At 43.0% G+C, this 18,154-nt stretch overlaps 3 protein-coding genes and 1 long non-coding RNA gene across 4 annotated transcripts; 3 read left to right on the top strand and 1 right to left on the bottom strand.

The window, feature by feature from the left end:
- Window positions 1-3,372: 3,372 nt before the first annotated feature.
- LOC103989707 (jasmonate-induced oxygenase 2) lies at window positions 3,373-5,034 on the top strand. Its single transcript, XM_009408650.3, has 3 exons — window positions 3,373-3,906; window positions 3,989-4,313; window positions 4,694-5,034. The coding sequence occupies exons 1-3, from the start codon at window positions 3,407-3,409 to the stop codon at window positions 4,937-4,939; spliced, it is 1,071 nt and encodes a 356-aa protein (XP_009406925.2). The 5' UTR covers window positions 3,373-3,406; the 3' UTR covers window positions 4,940-5,034.
- A 2,445-nt stretch (window positions 5,035-7,479) lies between these two features.
- On the top strand, window positions 7,480-10,017 carry LOC135677209 (zinc finger CCCH domain-containing protein 33-like). Its single transcript, XM_065189262.1, has 2 exons — window positions 7,480-7,622; window positions 7,730-10,017. Exon 2 carries the CDS (start codon window positions 7,744-7,746, stop codon window positions 9,694-9,696), a length of 1,953 nt encoding a protein of 650 aa, XP_065045334.1. The 5' UTR covers window positions 7,480-7,622; window positions 7,730-7,743; the 3' UTR covers window positions 9,697-10,017.
- A 278-nt stretch (window positions 10,018-10,295) lies between these two features.
- Window positions 10,296-12,108, bottom strand: LOC135677879 (uncharacterized). The gene is made up of 2 exons (XM_065190291.1): window positions 10,900-12,108; window positions 10,296-10,822 (listed from the first exon to the last, which is right to left on the bottom strand). The coding sequence occupies exons 1-2, from the start codon at window positions 11,690-11,692 to the stop codon at window positions 10,485-10,487; spliced, it is 1,131 nt and encodes a 376-aa protein (XP_065046363.1). The 5' UTR covers window positions 11,693-12,108; the 3' UTR covers window positions 10,296-10,484.
- Window positions 12,109-13,123: 1,015 nt separating this feature from the next.
- LOC135677878 (uncharacterized) lies at window positions 13,124-16,927 on the top strand. Its single transcript, XR_010514765.1, has 3 exons — window positions 13,124-13,153; window positions 16,327-16,429; window positions 16,580-16,927. It is a non-coding gene; the product is annotated as an uncharacterized LOC135677878 (long non-coding RNA).
- Window positions 16,928-18,154: the final 1,227 nt, after the last annotated feature.

Genomic DNA, 18,154 nt, shown 5'->3' with positions numbered 1-18,154 from the left:
GTGTCGCGAGGCCGGTGGCGTCGGATCTGCCACCACGTTGCACACGAAGTGCGGCACCACCGGAGCCCAAGACGAAGACCTAAGTGGCGAGATAACGGCGAGCTCGACACGCCATGGCGTCCAACCAAGAAAGAAGGCAGGCGAAGCCCGAGCGGTCTCGACGAACGAATCTACTCTGACGCCCAAAAGAACACTGCTTACATGCCCGTAAGCTGGCCAAGTCCAAGTTCAGTGCAAGAAAACGCTGATGAGATTTTCTTCGAGGTCGTCGGCGGATCAATGGTAGCTGGTAAGCGTCGGCCGCACTCTGTAGGTTCATCATCTGCTTTATTACGTATGCTCCCATGTATCTTTCTTTCTAAGTTAAGATTGCTGTGACTAAGGTCTTATCATTCATGCTTAAATGCACGCACATGTTATGTTCGAGAGAATGCGCGTGACAAATGGGTCGTCTTCTTGCAAGGTACTGTTCTTATTTTGTAACATTTGAATGCGTCATTATAATTTTTTTTCTCTAAGATTAGATCTGCTACATTCATATAGCGGTCATAGATTTATTTTTCCTGTGGGAAATTATCCAAGCAATTCATGTCTTTCAAGAATCTTTGCATTTCTGGTTTCTTCTTGAATTGATATTCCAACCATCTCCATTAGAACAGTATATCCATGTTTGGTACTTGACTTTCAAATCCAGAGTTTGATTCATCAAGTCTTACTGATACTCTCGATCCCAACTATTTTTTATCCTTTAGGTGAATAATTAGCCTTTGCGTTATTAAATTTACTGTGATGTATATCAAATTTTAAGTGAAGATTTTAACAAAAATGTTTGTGCTTGTAAGGCTGATGAATTTTGGAGTTGTGATGCATACGAACAGTGATACCATGGTAAGTCGTCCAGCCAAAGCTGAGAGCATGAAGCAATACAAATGCGCCAGTTTCAGTTCAAAGAAAGGAAAGGCAATAACTTTGAGTATGATCTCCAATTTGTCTGTTGCAATCTGAAGGCATTTAGATTGGGGCAGTGCCCCCAAATTGGCTATCTATGGCAGCATTGTGGGTATGATGTAGATGGCTGTGACAGCTTAATTCTTAACACTGCTTTTTCTTGCAGCTGACTTGCCGGTTTCAGTCCCGACTTAACCAAACTGATCAGGTTAGTTCGACCCTGCTTTGAACAGGTCCGTTTAAAGTGACCTGTTGGTTCAATGATTGAATCTGAGTTAGTTGGTTTGATCTTTACCTGCCGTGCATAAATGTTTATTTGGTAACCTCTTAGATATGGTCCGAAGGATGAAAGAGGACTATGGTTACATAGAATAAGTGGTCTGAAGACATGGATATTCATGGATACCGTCCTGATAAACTGGAACTTGTACTCTGCTTCTTCTGAGCTCATGTACTTGTCTCGCATCGAATTTTGTTTAATTTAGGAAGTATATACAGGCTGAGATGTATCCTGAGAGTAGTTCAATTATGACTACATGACTGCAATGGAGTTCGTCACAGATGAGTCATCCTTGTGTGCATAATTCGATACTATTTTTTTTATTTATGATGCATATGTTTTTCTCTTCAGGACTAAATTTTTTTTATTCCTGATTCACCAGGTGTGGTCTCATGTAGGACCGGTCACAGTTCGACACATATGCAAAATGTGTCCATGGAGAGGCCAGTTGTCATTTAACATTGGTCCATGATGGAGTATCGTCTTGTTTGAACAAACACCATTGTTTGCGCGATTGGTGACGGAAGGATTGATATGCGTCCTAATCTCACAATTAAGGATACATGTATGAAGTTTTTCTGTGTATGGATGAAAGACTATGTATATTGATTCTCTCCAGACCCATATTGATAGAAGCCTTGGCTATGGCTTTGTTCCTAACCTTCATGGTTTCAATTCTTATGCAATTGATTCCTACACGCTATATGATTAGATGGACTCAATGTAATCTTTGAATGAAATGAATAAATTCTTTTTAGAAATCATTCATCAACTCAATAAAAGGAAAAATATATATATAGAGGAGCAATTTGGTTTTTGTAGTCATTGGTGCTCTTCTACAGCTACTTTTTTTTGTGGTGATTCTTCAACTTTCTTATGCATTCCAATACTAATAATTTGATGTTTAGAATGTGTTACCATTACTATATATATATATATATATATATATATATATATATATATATATATATATATATGTATATATATGTATATATGTGTATATATGTATATATATGTATATGTATATATATGTATGTATATATATATATATATGTATATATGTATATATATATGTATATATGTATATATGTATATATATATATATATATATATATATATATATATATATATATATATATATATGTATATATATATATGTGTGTATATGTATATATATACATGTATATATACATATACACATATATATATATATACATATATATATATATACACACACACACTCCAAAAATTCCAAAAAAAAAAAAAAAAGGTCAACAATGTTGACAAATATCACCGAATGGTCAAACTAATCGTAAAATAGAACCACGTAAAATTGCAGTGCCGCAACCCAACCTTCACATTCTTTTGGGGAGGGGTTATTTGTGCGAAGAGGCACGCAACATGTTTGGGTGTGACTCCACGAAATGCATCTCTGACTTTTCTAGGGTTTGTCTCTGCAGCTGACGACGTGCGCGATAGCAACGCAACACTTCTCTTCCACCACACGACGTGCAGGGCACGTCCCCAAGTGGAAGTGAAGTTTCGGCCTTCTTGTTGTGTGTCTGTGTGGAAAGGAGAAAACACATGACCGAGAATGGGAGATGGAGAGACTTGGAGGCAGAGATGGACGACTCTGGTGATGTTTCACTGAGCGTGCAGGTGGCCATTGGGAACACGTGATGACGAAGCAAATCCAGGGACGTATTTCCGGTCGCCTGCGTGCGCGTTTGTCGAAGCCGCCGCCGTGAATGCGAGCATCGGAGAGAAGAAGAAGAAGATAGCTGGTGGAGGATGAGAACAGTGCCACACCTTTTTTCCACTACGTCTCTCTCCAGCCTACTTCTTCGACGCATCCATATTCCTCGCACAACCCTATACCTCACGCTTAACACGTTTTTCTCTGCCCGCCGTGATTCAAAGGAATTGCTGAAAGCTAATTCAGATTATGCGATACTTGGTAGTGGAGTCACATCAACGAAAGCTCACGATCCATCATACACATTTTTACCTACAGAATCCTGTGAAGGAAACGGATATTACAGCTGCAGTGCTGTTATATCTTCACTAGTTCGCCAACCCCACATGCTTCACGAGTAACCATGGTAGTGATCTTGTATAAATCCGACCTCAGATTGCATGTTTTGCCATCATCGGCTCCTTGGTAGAGTTTAGACAGACATGGAGGTGGCGGAAGAATGGCCGGAACCAATCGTCCGGGTTCAAACCTTAGCTGATGCCGAAGCCGTCCCTGAGAGGTACATCAAGCCACCGTCCGAGCGACCCAACCTGAATCCCGGAACGGCGTTGGCGCCGAGTGAGACGGGAAGCCTTCCTGTCATCGACCTCGCCGGCCTGAGTGGTGGCGCCGCGGAGAGGCGGGCGACGATGCTGGCCGTCTCGGATGCTTGCCGAGACTGGGGTTTCTTCCAGGTGGTGAACCACGGGGTGAGCCCGGAGCTGATGGAGGGGATGAGGGAAGTGTGGACGGCGTTCTTCCGGCTACCCATGGCGGAGAAGCAAGCTTACGCCAACTCCCCCAAGACATTCGAGGGGTACGGCAGCCGCCTCGGCGTCAAGAAGGGCGCCATTCTTGACTGGGGCGACTACTTCTTCCTCCAGCTTTCACCTCACTCGATCAGGAACTACGACAAGTGGCCTGTTCTTCCTGCATCCCTGAGGTATACATATACACACATGGATCCTTGTTTCAGCTCTTTCGATCATTTGGATGCTGCGTACTGATACTGAGGATGCGAGCAGGGCGATGACGGAGTCCTACGGCGAGGAACTGGAGAAGCTGTGTGGGGTGATAAAGAAGGTGTTGTCTGCAACCCTAGGACTGGACGAAGAGTTCCTCCACAGAGCCTTTGGAGAGGCTGGCGCTTGCCTGAGGGTCAACTACTACCCCAAATGCCCGCAGCCTGATCTCACCCTCGGCCTCTCTCCCCACTCCGACCCCGGAGGGATGACGGTCCTGCTCACCGACCACCACGTCAAAGGCCTTCAGGTGCGCAAGGGTGACGACTGGATCACGGTGGAGCCGGTCCCCGGTGCTCTCATCGTCAACATCGGCGACCAAATCCAGGTTCGCTTCCTCCCGTACCACTGCATCTATCAGGTCACGCAAACGATACGTCCTCCGCCTGCATGAGTACAGCCACAATGGACGTGAATAGGACGCCTGGTCTTAAAAACCTATTCTTATGTCAATTGCGTGATTGGCATGACAACAAAGTCTCATCTTTTTCTGTCCTGATGCGGCATGATTCTTCCTCCCTGCATCCAAAACTAGGTCAACTTTAAGATTTTTAGTAAGATTCTTCCTCGCTGCATCCAAAAATAGGTCAAATCGTTGTCTTCTGAAAGAACCAAAAACGTGTCTTATATGAACGTAGAATGTAAAAGGACAAGAGATAGTTTACTAGTGCAGTCGGTCGTAGTGATAATTCAACCTCGATGACGCAGGTGTTGACCAATGCGACATATAAGAGCGTAGAGCACCGGGTGGTGGTCAACGCGGCGACGGAGCGGCTGTCGATGGCCTTCTTCTTCAACCCCAACGACGACCTGCCGATCCAACCCGCCGCCGAGCTGGTGACGCCCGAGGCGCCGCCCCTGTACAAGCGGCTGACCTTCAAGGAGTACAAGCTGTTCATGAGGATGTTGGGCCCCCGTGGCAAGTCCCACGTTGACTTCGTCAAGCCCACCTGATCCGATCCGATCCATCCTTGCCGTGTCTCGTTGCCACCAATAAATTCACATCTCGATTCGGAATGCAATACACACCATTTGAAGGATTTGATTGTGTGACCATTAATCTTTCAGAAAAATGATCCAATATATATTCTAATAGAACGGTTTATGTGATCTGTAATTTCTTAATCATTCCCTTTTTTTTAAGGAAGTTTATCATCACAACACCTGGAAAATAAATAACCAAATCAAATTTTAAATAGATGTGAATAGCCAATACAACTAAAACAAAGTTCATCAGTAAGCATTCCTAACAAAAAAAAATTCTCTTTGAATTACTCTTGCATTTTATATTATATTCTTTAAGAGGCTAATCATGTTATGAATTGACAAGTAAGAACAGGTAGAGATTCTTGTCGATGCTCCTATTTATTTTGATGTGTATTGAGCCCAAAGGCCATGCATGCCATTAGGCCCAGTAGACCATAACATTTCATATCAATGTTTAAGGAACATAAAGTCAATGTTTGATGCAAAACTGCTAATCTTGCAAGTATATATTAAACCAATACTCAATTTGTTCATGACAGGAAACTTTTACAGCTGAGAGAATTTTTTGAGCATGCATTATGGCTGATTAAGTTCTCTATGAATTAGAAGAGTGAAAAAATAATTTTTTAAAGCAAAATTATATTAGCTAAACTGCATAATTACAAGAGAGAGCCCTATTCTTCTCTCCAAGAAAATACATCACTGATGAATCTAACATGTGAGGCTAGTCAATTAGTTATTGTACATAAAAATAATTCTTATACACAAAGGACATAACAAGGAAATAATACAACCATTAAAGCATTTTGGAGAAACCACTATTAATGTTGTGTATTGTTAATTATACATACTTATGTATCATATGTCTAAATTCAGAACAATTGGATACTTGAAACATCAAATCATGATTGTCATTGTTCTTATTTGTAGTGCCTTTTAAATTACATAAAAAATATTGTTTATCTTTGTTGAAACATTTGTCTATTTCACATATCTTTTAAGAAATAAAAATTTTATTTAAGAGTTCAAAGTTTGAAAAAAAACTTTCATATGGAGGAAAGGAATCCTCCCATAAACATATTTTATTTAACATATATTTTTCCAAATGAATGTTACTTGGCCCACATATACATATTATCTATAATGTATGTGACAAAGATCCAGATGAGGGAACAGATGCTACTTGGACTACCTGTCCATCTTCGTTAAATCCAACCTCATTGTCATGTTAAACATAGACACCCTCTATCTGCAACGTAACATACAATAAACATACAGTGCTGCTGGGTCAGCAGTGTGTTCTCTTCTTATCCAGAAGTCGGCCATGGCAGAGCCGCTTTAGTGGACTTTGATGGTCAAACTTTGGCATCTCCTCTTTTTCTCTTTCTTCCATCCATCACTGTCTACCTTCAAATATGGATCAGCACTTTGAGGTATTATCCTCAATCCCCCTCATCTTCACATACTCCATTCATATTAAACTCGCAGCTTGAGTGGTATCAGAGGACCACATATTTGTCGCATACTTATCATCGTTTGACTAATTCGTTCAGCACTTTTCTATAATACTGTTTTATGTATATATATATATTTATTTATATGATGAGTTATCGAAAACTTATATATAAAAAATTGGATGTGAATGAGTATTCGATGGTTAAGAAATTATATATATATATATTATTTGTGTTGAAGAATGTTTATAAATACGGTGACTAATTTGTCATCAATTTCGATTTGAAACTGAGGACTCAAACCATGGCGTTCCATCTCAGCCGTTGATCAGTAGGCCATCGCAAGGCGTGCGCGGTACGTTAATCGGGTAACGGGCGACATGTTTCTTTGTTAGACGCCCTTTTTAGTTCATAACGGACGCACCGATGATGTGATTTCGGCGGACCCCACGCGCCTCCTGATCTCGGTTGGCGGGTCCCGCTTACGTGCTCCTGCGGTGGGGAAGGTGGGGCTGAGGGGGAACGCGGAGATGGGTAGCGCCACCAACACAACAAGAAACGCACGCTTCGCTTCGTCACGCGTTTGGGGAGGGGACAGAACAAACCGGAGCTGTTAACCGAACCCACCCGAGCCGGGGAGGGAAGGAGGAAACGCGCCGCGCGTGAGTGCGACACGCCCTTTTGCCCCCGGTGGCCGCCACCGCCACGTGTCATCGTGGTCCGTACAGATATTTATATCCTCGACCGCGACGCGGCCTCCTCCGGCTCGTTCGCGTCGCGTCAGCCGGGCCCCACCTGTTGCCTCCTGGCTTCCGCGTGGGCCCCGCGGCGACAGGAGACCGCCCCGCCCCGTTCCGTCTGGCGTTGCGTTTGGCCCTCGTTTCGTTTTCGTTTCATTTCATTTGGAGCGTAGGAAGCAGGCAGCTTCCTTCTCTCCGGAATTATTGTGGGCTTTTACGAATCCATCCCTGCTAAGTATCAAATTTCACATCAACCCTCGTCTAGCATTTTTTTTGTTTTCATATATGCCCTGAAACGGTAACAAGTGGTGAATTAGGGGCTTATGTAGGGGCAAATATGGGAATGTGTATGACCCTTTTACCCGCATCCCCTCCACCTACAAAAGGAACCAAAGAGTGTAGCCTTTCTACGCTACGCCGAGCGCCCACTTCTTTCACCCTTCCTTCCGATCTCTCGTATGCATCCTTACTCTGCTTTTCTTTCTTTCGTAGACTTCTTATGGCGTTCTGATGTGTGCTTGTTTCGTTCTGGTGTCTGATGAGTTTTCTGCCGTCTTGTATAGGCGAAAGAGAGGACATGTGCACCGGCCTCATGAAATCCTCCCCGCCGACCAAACCCGGGGCCGTGGGCGGCGGAGATGTCAAGCAGCCGGCGGCGTCGGAGGCGGCCGCGCTGCTTCTCGAGCTCGCCGCCTCGGACGACCTTGCAGCCTTCAAGCGGGCGGTGGAGGAGGACGGCCACTCCGTCGACGCCGCCGCCCTATGGTACGGTCGGTCCTCCGGTCGAGGGATGGGCTACCAGCAGCGGACGCCCCTCATGATTGCGGCTCTCTATGGCAGCACAGCCGTCATCGGCTATATCCTCGCAGGCCACACAGCCGAGGCCGCCCGCCGCGCCGCCTCCGATGGCGCCACCGCCCTTCACTGCGCCGCAGCCGGCGGCTCCGCCGCCTCTCTCGAGACCGTCAATCTCTTGATCGGTGCCTCCGCCGACGTCGTCGACGCCCTCGACGCTAGCGGCAACCGCCCCGGGGACGTCATCGCCCGGCAGTCCTCGAGCACGGTCGCCAAATCTCTCGAAGTAATCCTAAAGGCTCCGGTCTGCCCTAGGGTTTCGTCCCCTGCTAAAGAAGAGCCAGCCAAACAGGGCGAGAAGAAGGAATACCCGCCGGATTTGACGCTTCCGGACATCAAGACCGGGATCTATGGCACCGACGAGTTCCGGATGTATACTTTCAAGGTTAAGCCGTGCTCCCGCGCTTACTCCCACGATTGGACGGAGTGCCCCTTCGTCCATCCCGGGGAGAACGCCCGGCGCCGAGACCCGAGGAAGTACTCCTACAGCTGCGTGCCTTGCCCGGAGTTCCGCAAGGGTTCTTGCCGGAACGGCGATGCTTGCGAATATGCCCATGGCGTGTTCGAGAGTTGGCTCCATCCGGCGCAGTACAGGACACGGCTGTGCAAGGATGAGACCGGATGCAACCGCCGCGTCTGCTTCTTTGCCCACAAGCCGGAGGAGCTGCGGACAGTGAATCCCTCGGTGGCATCAGTTAACGGGATGGCGTCGTCGTCGCCTAGATCATCGTCGCCGGGTCTTTCCTCTTTGGACATGGCAACTGCCTTGATGCTGATGCAGCAGCCCGGCTCGCCGATGTCCCCCTCTGCGGCTTCATCGGGTTTAGGGGCCACGGCGGCGTGGATGAATCAGATTGCGGGCGTGATGACACCTCCTCCGGCCTTGCAGCTGCCGAGCAGCAGACTGAAGGCTTCGCTGAGCGCGAGGGACTTGGATTTCGACCTCGACCTGCTTGGACTGGAAGGGTATCAGCAGAAGCTGATCGACGAGATCACGAAGACGGCCTCTCCCCGAGCCAACTGGGGCACGAACAGCTTGGCTGCCTCACGGATTTCAGAATACAGCGACTTGCTGGGTTCTGTTGATCCATCACTGCTGACCCAACTGCAGGGGCTCTCCACGAGGCAGACTGGAGCTCAGTTCCAAGCCCCCTCCGCCCTCCAGAAGCACCAATCTCAGTTGCTCTCTGGATATGGAGGAAACCTCTCTTCTTCCCCTGCGACATCCTCGTTCGGGCTTGACCACTCGATGGCGAAGGCCATCATGAATTCCAGGGCTTCCGCTTTCGCCAAGCGGAGCCAGAGCTTCTGCGACCGCGGGGCAACCGCCGGTCGCCAATCCACGCTCTCAGCGATGACAACCGCAGCGGTCGCCGCGCCGTCCCTTCTGTCCGACTGGGGCTCTCCGGATGGTAAGTTGGACTGGGGCGTTCAAGGCGAGGAGCTGAACAAGCTGAGGAAATCCGCATCCTTCGCCTTCCGCGGAGCAGCTCCAGCCACCGCGCCCACGGGGATGAACGAGCCCGACCTGTCCTGGGTGCACTCTCTGGTGAAGGACGGACCTGCGGCGCCCCCGGTAGGCCGGCTTGTCGCCGGCGTGCAGCAGAGCGGATACCAGCTCAGCAGCGGGGGCCACTTGTTCTCTCCATGGTCGGAGGAGGAGATAATGGCGTAGAGGACGGAGATAACGTTGATTTTTCGATCTGACTAGTTCTTTTCTTCGTTACGTCGTTGAATCGATTACAATCTTTAGCAGGATGTCCGAAGGATGCCCGAAGGGAGTCTGAGCTCGTCAATGGCAGCCTGCAAGTTCTTTCATTTATAAGCAGTAACATATATATATATATATATATATATATAAATATATATATATATATATAAGAAGAGAATAAATCCAATGTGTCATATTATGCTAATAGATCTCTGTACCAAGTTGATGTTATGCCTGCTTGTAATCCGATCATATTCTTCTAATCTCCTTATTTTAAGCACTCAATTGATTTGTGTTCTCAGCTTTACCATGGAACCTTGTCATACTAACAATGAATGGAAGGTGAAGTTGACTTACTGATCTGTTTGATATAGAATGAATCATTCAATGCGTGCTTCTCAGTGGTCAGATCAATGAATGAAGTTGCAGAATTAATGTGCACGTCATACGGATAGTCAAAGTCGAGTCAACAAAACATTGAGCCAACCGTGATTATAACTTGTTATTCCGTTAATTATTATTGGCACAGCTGAAGAAAAGATATGTTATTATGGATTTGATCGAAGACTTAACTCAATACTCGATAGCATTATGGATTTGATATGGCGGAAAATAAAAACAAATATAGTCTCTTTGTCGTACTGCTCTGCAACTGTGGAACTGTTGTAGCTCTTCGCTGCCTGCATCACTGCGTGAGCTCCAAGAACATTGAAGATTGTCGGGATCATCGTGCTGAGGAAACTTGGCACCATTTACGGTCTCGATCTCGTGGCATAACTCGAAAGCTCAGATGCTGTCTCCATGACGACCACATCAAGCATTTCCAGTGCTACTGCTGCAGCAATCTCGCCGACCTCTTCCGACCTCCAAACATCTCCCGACGGCCATGTCGTGCTCTTCAGATCCTCCTCTGTGAGCGTGCAGATCTTCTCCCAAATGTGACTCCAATCTCGCCTGACGACTTGCTCAGCTCTGCTAGATTTCGTGATGCCTGAGATCGTCTCCGTATGAGAACATGGAGATGTCGAGTTGAGATTCTCGAATTTTGACGACAGTCTCCTTCTCGGGCTTTGCTGCCGTCGCTCGTCGTCTGCATTTCCTGAACGATTAGATCACCCTCGACGTACCAAGGTAATTAACTTCGCTACTCGAAGCGATTAGCCATACCAGAAGTAGGAGGGCTGATGGAGATGGAGTACTCGCCGTCCATGATGCCATAATCCAGAACTGAAACTGGACTCGAATCTTGTGAGCTGCAACCTGCTTCGTTCTTCGCCTGAGCAGCTGCTAACTTCTGCATCTTCTTTTGTTCCGCGGCCTTTGCGTTGCCGCCGCCGAGCTTTGTAACCGTACAGGAATCTCTGCGAAGCTTCTCCTTCGGAGAAGGGACAACCGAGCCCCTGCCATTCTTGTGCTCTCTCTCGGGCAAATTCTGCTGCTGCTTGTGAGAATTCTTCTGCTGGTTCCTCGTCTTCTTTTCTGCCACTCTCCTCTCAGTCCTGTTGGCTTCCCTCTCCTTCGAATCCCCTGTACTTGCCTCTTTCCTGCCCTTCGCCATCGTGGTCTCTGCTTTACTCTCAGGAGCGAAGCTTAGAACCAGGAACTCCTCATTCTCCTGCCTCAAGTACGTCGGAGCCCCACGAAACGACAACGAGGTCTTAATTTGCACCCCACTGCTCCCCTCACTGCACGAGACCCCCGGCCAGCTCTCGGCGGAGTTCGCGGACCGACTTCCCTTGACCGAGTCCGGAGGAGTGTAGGGGAACACCGGCATCGAGTCGAGCCCCATCAGTCGTGCCACGACGCAGGGACTCGCCGGCGGCTTCTTCTTCTGCATGGCGACCCCCTGGCTATGCACATTGTGGCGGAGGCTTGCACACAGCAACCGGCGGATAACCCCGGACAGGCACCCGGCAGCGTCGGAATTGAAGTCGAGAGGAGGGCGGCGAGGGGTCTTCATGAGGGAAAGAGCGAGAAGAGCACGGACAAGGGTGCGCTCTAAGATTTTATCATCACGTAGGTCGGGAAAGGAAGTGAGGGTGGGATTTGAATGGAAAGAGAGGCCGGCCGGACTGCCGGGGCGGGCTTTGCATTTGAACGAACAGTGGATGGGCGATGGGATGACGAGCCATGTGTGGTTGGGAAAAGAGTGGCTCCGTGGGTCCGCATGGGTCCTTTATTGGGTGTGGACCATCGGAGGTGCTGCTTTTGGTCTGTCGCTTCACAGTGAGGTGTAATGCCGTCGAAGGGGAGATGGGGGTGGGCCGGCGACGCGAGGGCGAGAGACTCGCTTCTGGCACCGGCCGATGTTTCTGACCTAGGATTTGCGTGGTGGGTAGGGCCCGCAGCTCCTTCCTTTCTTCGTTCCCCCCTTATCCTTCTCATGGCAGTGGGCGCAGTCAAAAGCAGGACGATCAGCGTGCTGTCGGATGTCGACGACGAAGAAAACGTGAAAGAGTGTCATAAGCTACAAACAGAGACGGACATAAAAATAGCGATAGATTTATTTTGAGCGAATCCTAAAAAAAGCAAAACCTTATATATATATTTTTTCTTTTCCGGAAAAGAATATTTATTTTCAGATAATTTTTTTATCTAATACCCAATACCTGAAATACCCCTAACTTGACAATCAATTTCTTATCTTTTTCTTTATTTTTTTTATAAACTAATCGATAAGATGAATCGATCTAATATATATATATATATATATATATATATTACTAAAACTCTAATAAATATTAATTGACCAGTGTGGTAGAGTCAGGTGAATTGAATTGTTTATTGTGGCATATATGACGCCGATCAAATTTATAGGGTAGAAAATACAATGCTTGACAGGGATATATATATGACCGATGGAGGAGTTACTGCCGGATGTGTTCATCTCCACCATGGAAACGTCGACGACAACAGTTGGCGGGATCGGTACTCAATGCGCATCAATGAGTCTCTTGGATTGCTTCTCCACCACGCCTCTGCACGGCGACAACAACAGCAACGACTGTTGATGACAGCAGCTTCCATGGCGATGCCACTGTTCATGATTAATCCTTTCTGTGGACTCATCTCAGGTATGTTGTCAAGATCACAACCACGCCTACTAATGACAAAGCAATCTATGACCGTCAACGCACCACTCCATCCGCCACACCACAGTCTAAGGAGGAAGGAGGAAGGAGGAAGGAGGAGGATTAGATAGCTGACATGCACGTAGGTGGATAGATGAATCTTTGAGCAGAGTAACATCATGATGTCCCCCTAGTGGCTGGTGCTTGGGAACTGTGGCAGAGAAGAGGTCCATGTTGGTGGCTTAGTTTTCCACATATATTATGATCGGTTGATGCTACTGTTTGAGAGAGACTGCATGTAATCTTCGTGTGATCAGAAGAGAAGATGACTAGCTGTGAGCCTTCGTAAGGTCAGTCCTTTTTATCTTCGTAGAAATGATCAGTTGATGTTACTGTTTGAGAAAGACTGTGCACGCATGTAATCTTGTTGTAATCATAATAGAAGATTACAAGATGTGACTCATTCTTCTTCTCTTCTCCTTTTAAGTATTGTATTCTAATATTTTTATAAAATTTAAAATTATTTTATCAAATACATATAATGTGTAAGATTTAAATATTATATTTACTATTTATACAATAATATACTAATCAATCCAGACATGAGAATGAAAACCAATCATATTAATAACACAGTGTTATCAACTTTGTGGATATACACAGCTTTCATTTGGTTGCAATTATATTTCGTCCCTTCTCTTTCGCATCAATTTTTTTTTTTTTGAAGATATTGACTTGTTTACTTAGTAAAAACTTTAATATATATTATAAAATTCTTAATTTAAAATTTTTTTAACACAAAAATGAAAATGATTAAAATAAGTGAGATAATATAAAATTTTAAATGATATATTAAAAGGTACATCAGTATCAAATTGAAATGATAAAATCCATATTAAAACAGAATAATTTCTTAATCGTCCACATCTGACACAATTATCTCGATACGATGAAATAAAACTCTTTATAACTATATTGAAACCTAAAATTTTTATATTTTATTTTTTTTATTATATATTAATAGTATAAATATCGATAATCTCTTGATCAACTCGATTTGATTTGAAGCCATATATATAATACATTTGATGTGAACGAGGTTAAAACGTTAGTTCGAGAGCTAAGGTAAACTTATATGAAAATTAAGGTCATATGGGTTTTTCAACGGGTTCCTCCGACACTCTAAGTAAATTTAATTATCCTGTCAAAAATAATCTTTTAAATCGGGTTAATCAAGAAAAATATTATGTTACATGGGCAAAATATTTCTTGTCAAAATTTGCTATTCTCGAAGTATTCCTCCATTTGAATTAATGACCATATGCTAGATTGAGTCTTGTCATCTTATTGCTGATTGGGGTATCGAGCCACTGGATATTTCTCTTATCAAATTTTATCTGAGTTGAAATCATGCTAGTCAAATTTCTAATATTTTCTATAATTCATGTATTTTTTTTATCCTAAGATTTAAAACAACTTCATAGCGATCCAAATGGGTTTTAATTTTTCACCTTCAAAGGATGGTAAATTCAACTTCATGACATACTAATTTTGTTCGACGAAGGTTTAACATTATTGATTGAAAGGGATTAGACGGTTTTAATATTTTTTATGGTGTTATAATCACAATGTCGTTGACTAAGGAGTCAACACAGTTTGATCCCATCACAAAGGCACAAGCTCGTCCTGAGAGTCCACCTGATGCTCTTGAATGTTGGCTGTGACGAGGGAAACTAGTTGACATGATCTTAATATGTTACTTATTCATTCGAGATGGATTCTACATTAGGCCAAGGTAGTTGGGCCTTCTCGAGATTCTAGAGTCGAACTGAGAAGTGCCTTGGCTTCATCGAGGTTCATACATAAGAGGTCGGCGTCAAGGGAGTTTCCGACTCAACCCTTTTGATGGTAAGTTCGGTCTTGGGAATTAAAGTAGTAGAACTTTTTTCATTCCCTAATTTTAGGTTCAGGGGATTGGCTTTTATACCTAGACGGTCGAAGGCCGGAGGCTATTGGCTCCTCTCTTTATTCGTGATCCTTCGGGGGCTCATTTATGTCAATAGGCGATTGGTTCCTTTCCTTGTTAGCAAAGGATGATCGTAGGGGCATTGTTTGCCTGGGCTAACGTTTGTATGGGAAAAGAGGACGACGATTGTTCGCGTTGGATGATCGAAAAGGATTAATGCTCATGGAAAAGGGAGAGATGGGTTCAATTGTTAGGGATTAATGCTCCTGAAAAAAGGGGGAGATGGGTTTCACCGTCATTGATTAATGCTCCTTGTGTCTGGGCATATGATCGTTCTCGAAATCATGGTCGATAGGGAGGAAAGGTCACTTTCCCATTGTTGGGTAGTAGGATAATGGAGGTGCACGAGCTCTTCTGCCTTGATTATGCTAAGGTGAGAGTAGGTCCCTGAGTGAGTCAGCAGGTTAAGATTGATGTGACATTATTCCCTATCAAATGAAAAGAGATCAAATCGAGTTCGATCTTTCGCCTTGGAAGGATAATAAAATTCGACTTCATCATCTAAATTTTTTTTTTTCCTGTAGTGTAGGATATGCAGTGACATGAGATAAGTATTATGATAAATATATGTCTACCTTATAACATATTTCCATGTCAGAAAAGATACTCGTATGGTGAGAGAGGCTTAAACATGATTATTATGATTTATTATGATAATAATAAATCATAATAATTAGTTTATTATGGTAACAATAAACCATAATTATTAGGCTTAGCCATGGGAAAGGTCACTTTCCCATGTGTTGATCGATTTATTACAGTTCGAACTCGTATACATATGATTGATTAATACGCTTTTGATGTGAAAACATCAAGCTCCTGATATATAACTTATACGAAGTCCTAGGTCAAAAGAGATTTTTCGATTCAATCTCTTTGATGTTCAATAAAAATATAAAATATATTATAAAATATATTATAGGGAAACAATCTCTAGTCACCTTAAATAGTTTTTCCTTAACCTCTCGTACACGATGACAATAAACTGATTGCATGTTGAATGATAATTAGTTGACGATGCACATTCTATCAACAAGCAAAATTATTTTAGGATATCACTAAAAAAATTAATATTTGATGATATATTTGATAAATTAGGTGTAATTATATATATATATATATATATATATATATATATATATCGGTCAACTGACATCTGATTATTTAATTAAAAACCTAAATAATATTTAATATTCTCTAGTAATATGATAAAAATGGGTGTTTCGAATATTTTTATTTTTAAATTGGATATAGTTAAATACTAATTATAATTATATATTAAAAAGCGATTATTTTGTACTCTTCGAGGAGATGACGTACCCAACGTCACTACGTGGCTCGCGCAACGATACGTTTGCGACCCATGTAAGCCATGCACGTCTCTTCCTCCTCCTCTGTCCCCTCTCTCTCTCTCTCTCTCATCCTATCTGTCTATACTCGACATAAAAGTGATGCCGCTCCACCGCTTCTCTCAATCTCTCTCTCTCTCTACATCAGGACATGGATGCAGGAACAGGTCGCTGCCTCAGGTCTCGATGGCTCCTCTGCTTCGTGGTCGTCACTCTGCTCTGTTCTGGAAGTCTCGCCTATCCCGTCTCAGGTATCGAATTCGTTCCTTTCTTCCACTTCTACATCCTCTCTGTTCCTCTTGTTTCGTTTAGATCTCCTCTCTCCTTTGCTCTGCTAGTTTCCGGAAGACGATGCTGCAGGAATCACTCGATACACCCTGCTGATGCTGTTACTTGAACAGGGCAGTTGAGAAGGGGAGGAGGACGGCGGTCACTGATCGTTTCATTGGAGGACTACAGTGGGCCACGAGCGAATCCAAGACACAATCCCAAACCATGTCCAAGCCCATGCTCAGGCCCAGGCCCAAAACCAAGCCCCATCCGTAACTAAGATCCGTCGGATGCATGATGAACGGTCGGATGGAGTCCGCTGTCTGTCTACAACCGGTGGTTTTGTTCTATTTGTTTCTGTTTTTTGTTTTTGTTGTTGGTTTCCATCTTAGTGACTCTTGATGTTTCTTTCCCCTATAAAAGTAGTTGTTTGCAGTTGTGTCACGGTTTGCTACCAAAAACATGTTATATGTTTTTGATGCCAGTATGTCGCACGCATGATTCGCTTGTGCCATCTTTTGATCTCTTCAAGCCATGCATGTGATTTAAATGAATTAACATTTAAATTGGAATTTTAAGATATTGGAAATCTCAATTTCACCAAAATTAACCCAAAACCTTTTTTTTTTTTTTGGCATTTGCTCCGACGAATGCATCAAAAATTGTCTATAGAAATATTGTTTTATGTAGATTTCTAAAATATGAGAAATTGTATAGTCTTTGAATTATTTTAAATTTTGGTAGTATAAAATAACGCAAAACTTTTCCCAATTTTCTATCCTTATATACTCATCTCAAATCCAATTAAAGGATACATGAAATAAATCTACCTCGCTATCATCAAAGGAAACTTGAATATAATAAGATGATGTGCGTTAGTTTATTTTCTCTCTCATCATTTTTGTCCAAAAGGATGAAAACTTTTCTTCTATTTCTATTTTGTGTAGTATACAATCCTAAAATTTAGGGAAAGTTTATAATTTTTATTCACAATCTTATAATTTTATCATGTCATTTTATATTAATTTTGGAGAGATTCTTTTAATTATTTATCCTAATTACTTTCGAGATTTCTTTGTGAGAAGATTAAAGTTAAGTTCTCTTTCTGTAACGTTGGGAAAAGACTTCTGTGAAGAACGTTCTTCCTTGTGCAGTATTTCACTTTTTGGAATTGCTCTTTATATATATATATATATATATATATATATATATATATATATATATATATATATAAATTTTGGTTTCGGAGTGTAAGGAATGTGAGCATGAAAATATTTTTATATAAAGGAAAAAAAAAATAAATTGAACTGAGATTATTTTATGAATATCTTATGTGCTCAAAGATATTAAGAAATTGGTGGGTGGGAGATGATACTCGAAAAAATAACTTAGTGCTCGAACAAACTTATAGTATGATCATGTGATGGTGTAATGAAGGATTTGACTTTATAGAAAAATAATAATATTTGTATATTATGTTTATTATTAATTATGTTTATTTTTTTTTATTTTACCTAAATATTATATTATAGAAATTCTTTTATTCTTTATATTTATTTTCATTATTAATTATTTTTATTTTTTATCTTTATAGAAAAAATGATTGATTTGAGACTCGAAAATGAGTTTGAGTCTCTACTAAGAAATCATTAATGATTGGTATATTATTATATAAATAATAGATTTTAAATTCGAATCTAAATGTA

Source organism: Musa acuminata, chromosome BXJ1-6 (assembly GCF_036884655.1).
Source record: "Musa acuminata AAA Group cultivar baxijiao chromosome BXJ1-6, Cavendish_Baxijiao_AAA, whole genome shotgun sequence".
NCBI lineage: Eukaryota > Viridiplantae > Streptophyta > Magnoliopsida > Zingiberales > Musaceae > Musa > Musa acuminata.
This window is presented reverse-complemented; position numbering and strand designations above follow the sequence as displayed.

Coding starts and splice junctions, on each gene's coding strand:
- LOC103989707 (XM_009408650.3), top strand. CDS start 3,407: ATGGAGGTGGCGGAAGAATGGCCGGAACCAATCGTCCGGGTTCAAACC. Junction 3,907..3,988: donor GTTCTTCCTGCATCCCTGAG/GTATACATATAC, acceptor GGATGCGAGCAG/GGCGATGACGGAGTCCTACG. Junction 4,314..4,693: donor ACATCGGCGACCAAATCCAG/GTTCGCTTCCTC, acceptor TCGATGACGCAG/GTGTTGACCAATGCGACATA.
- LOC135677209 (XM_065189262.1), top strand. CDS start 7,744: ATGTGCACCGGCCTCATGAAATCCTCCCCGCCGACCAAACCCGGGGCC.
- LOC135677879 (XM_065190291.1), bottom strand. CDS start 11,692: ATGAAGACCCCTCGCCGCCCTCCTCTCGACTTCAATTCCGACGCTGCC. Junction 10,823..10,899: donor CATCAGCCCTCCTACTTCTG/GTATGGCTAATC, acceptor CAGGAAATGCAG/ACGACGAGCGACGGCAGCAA.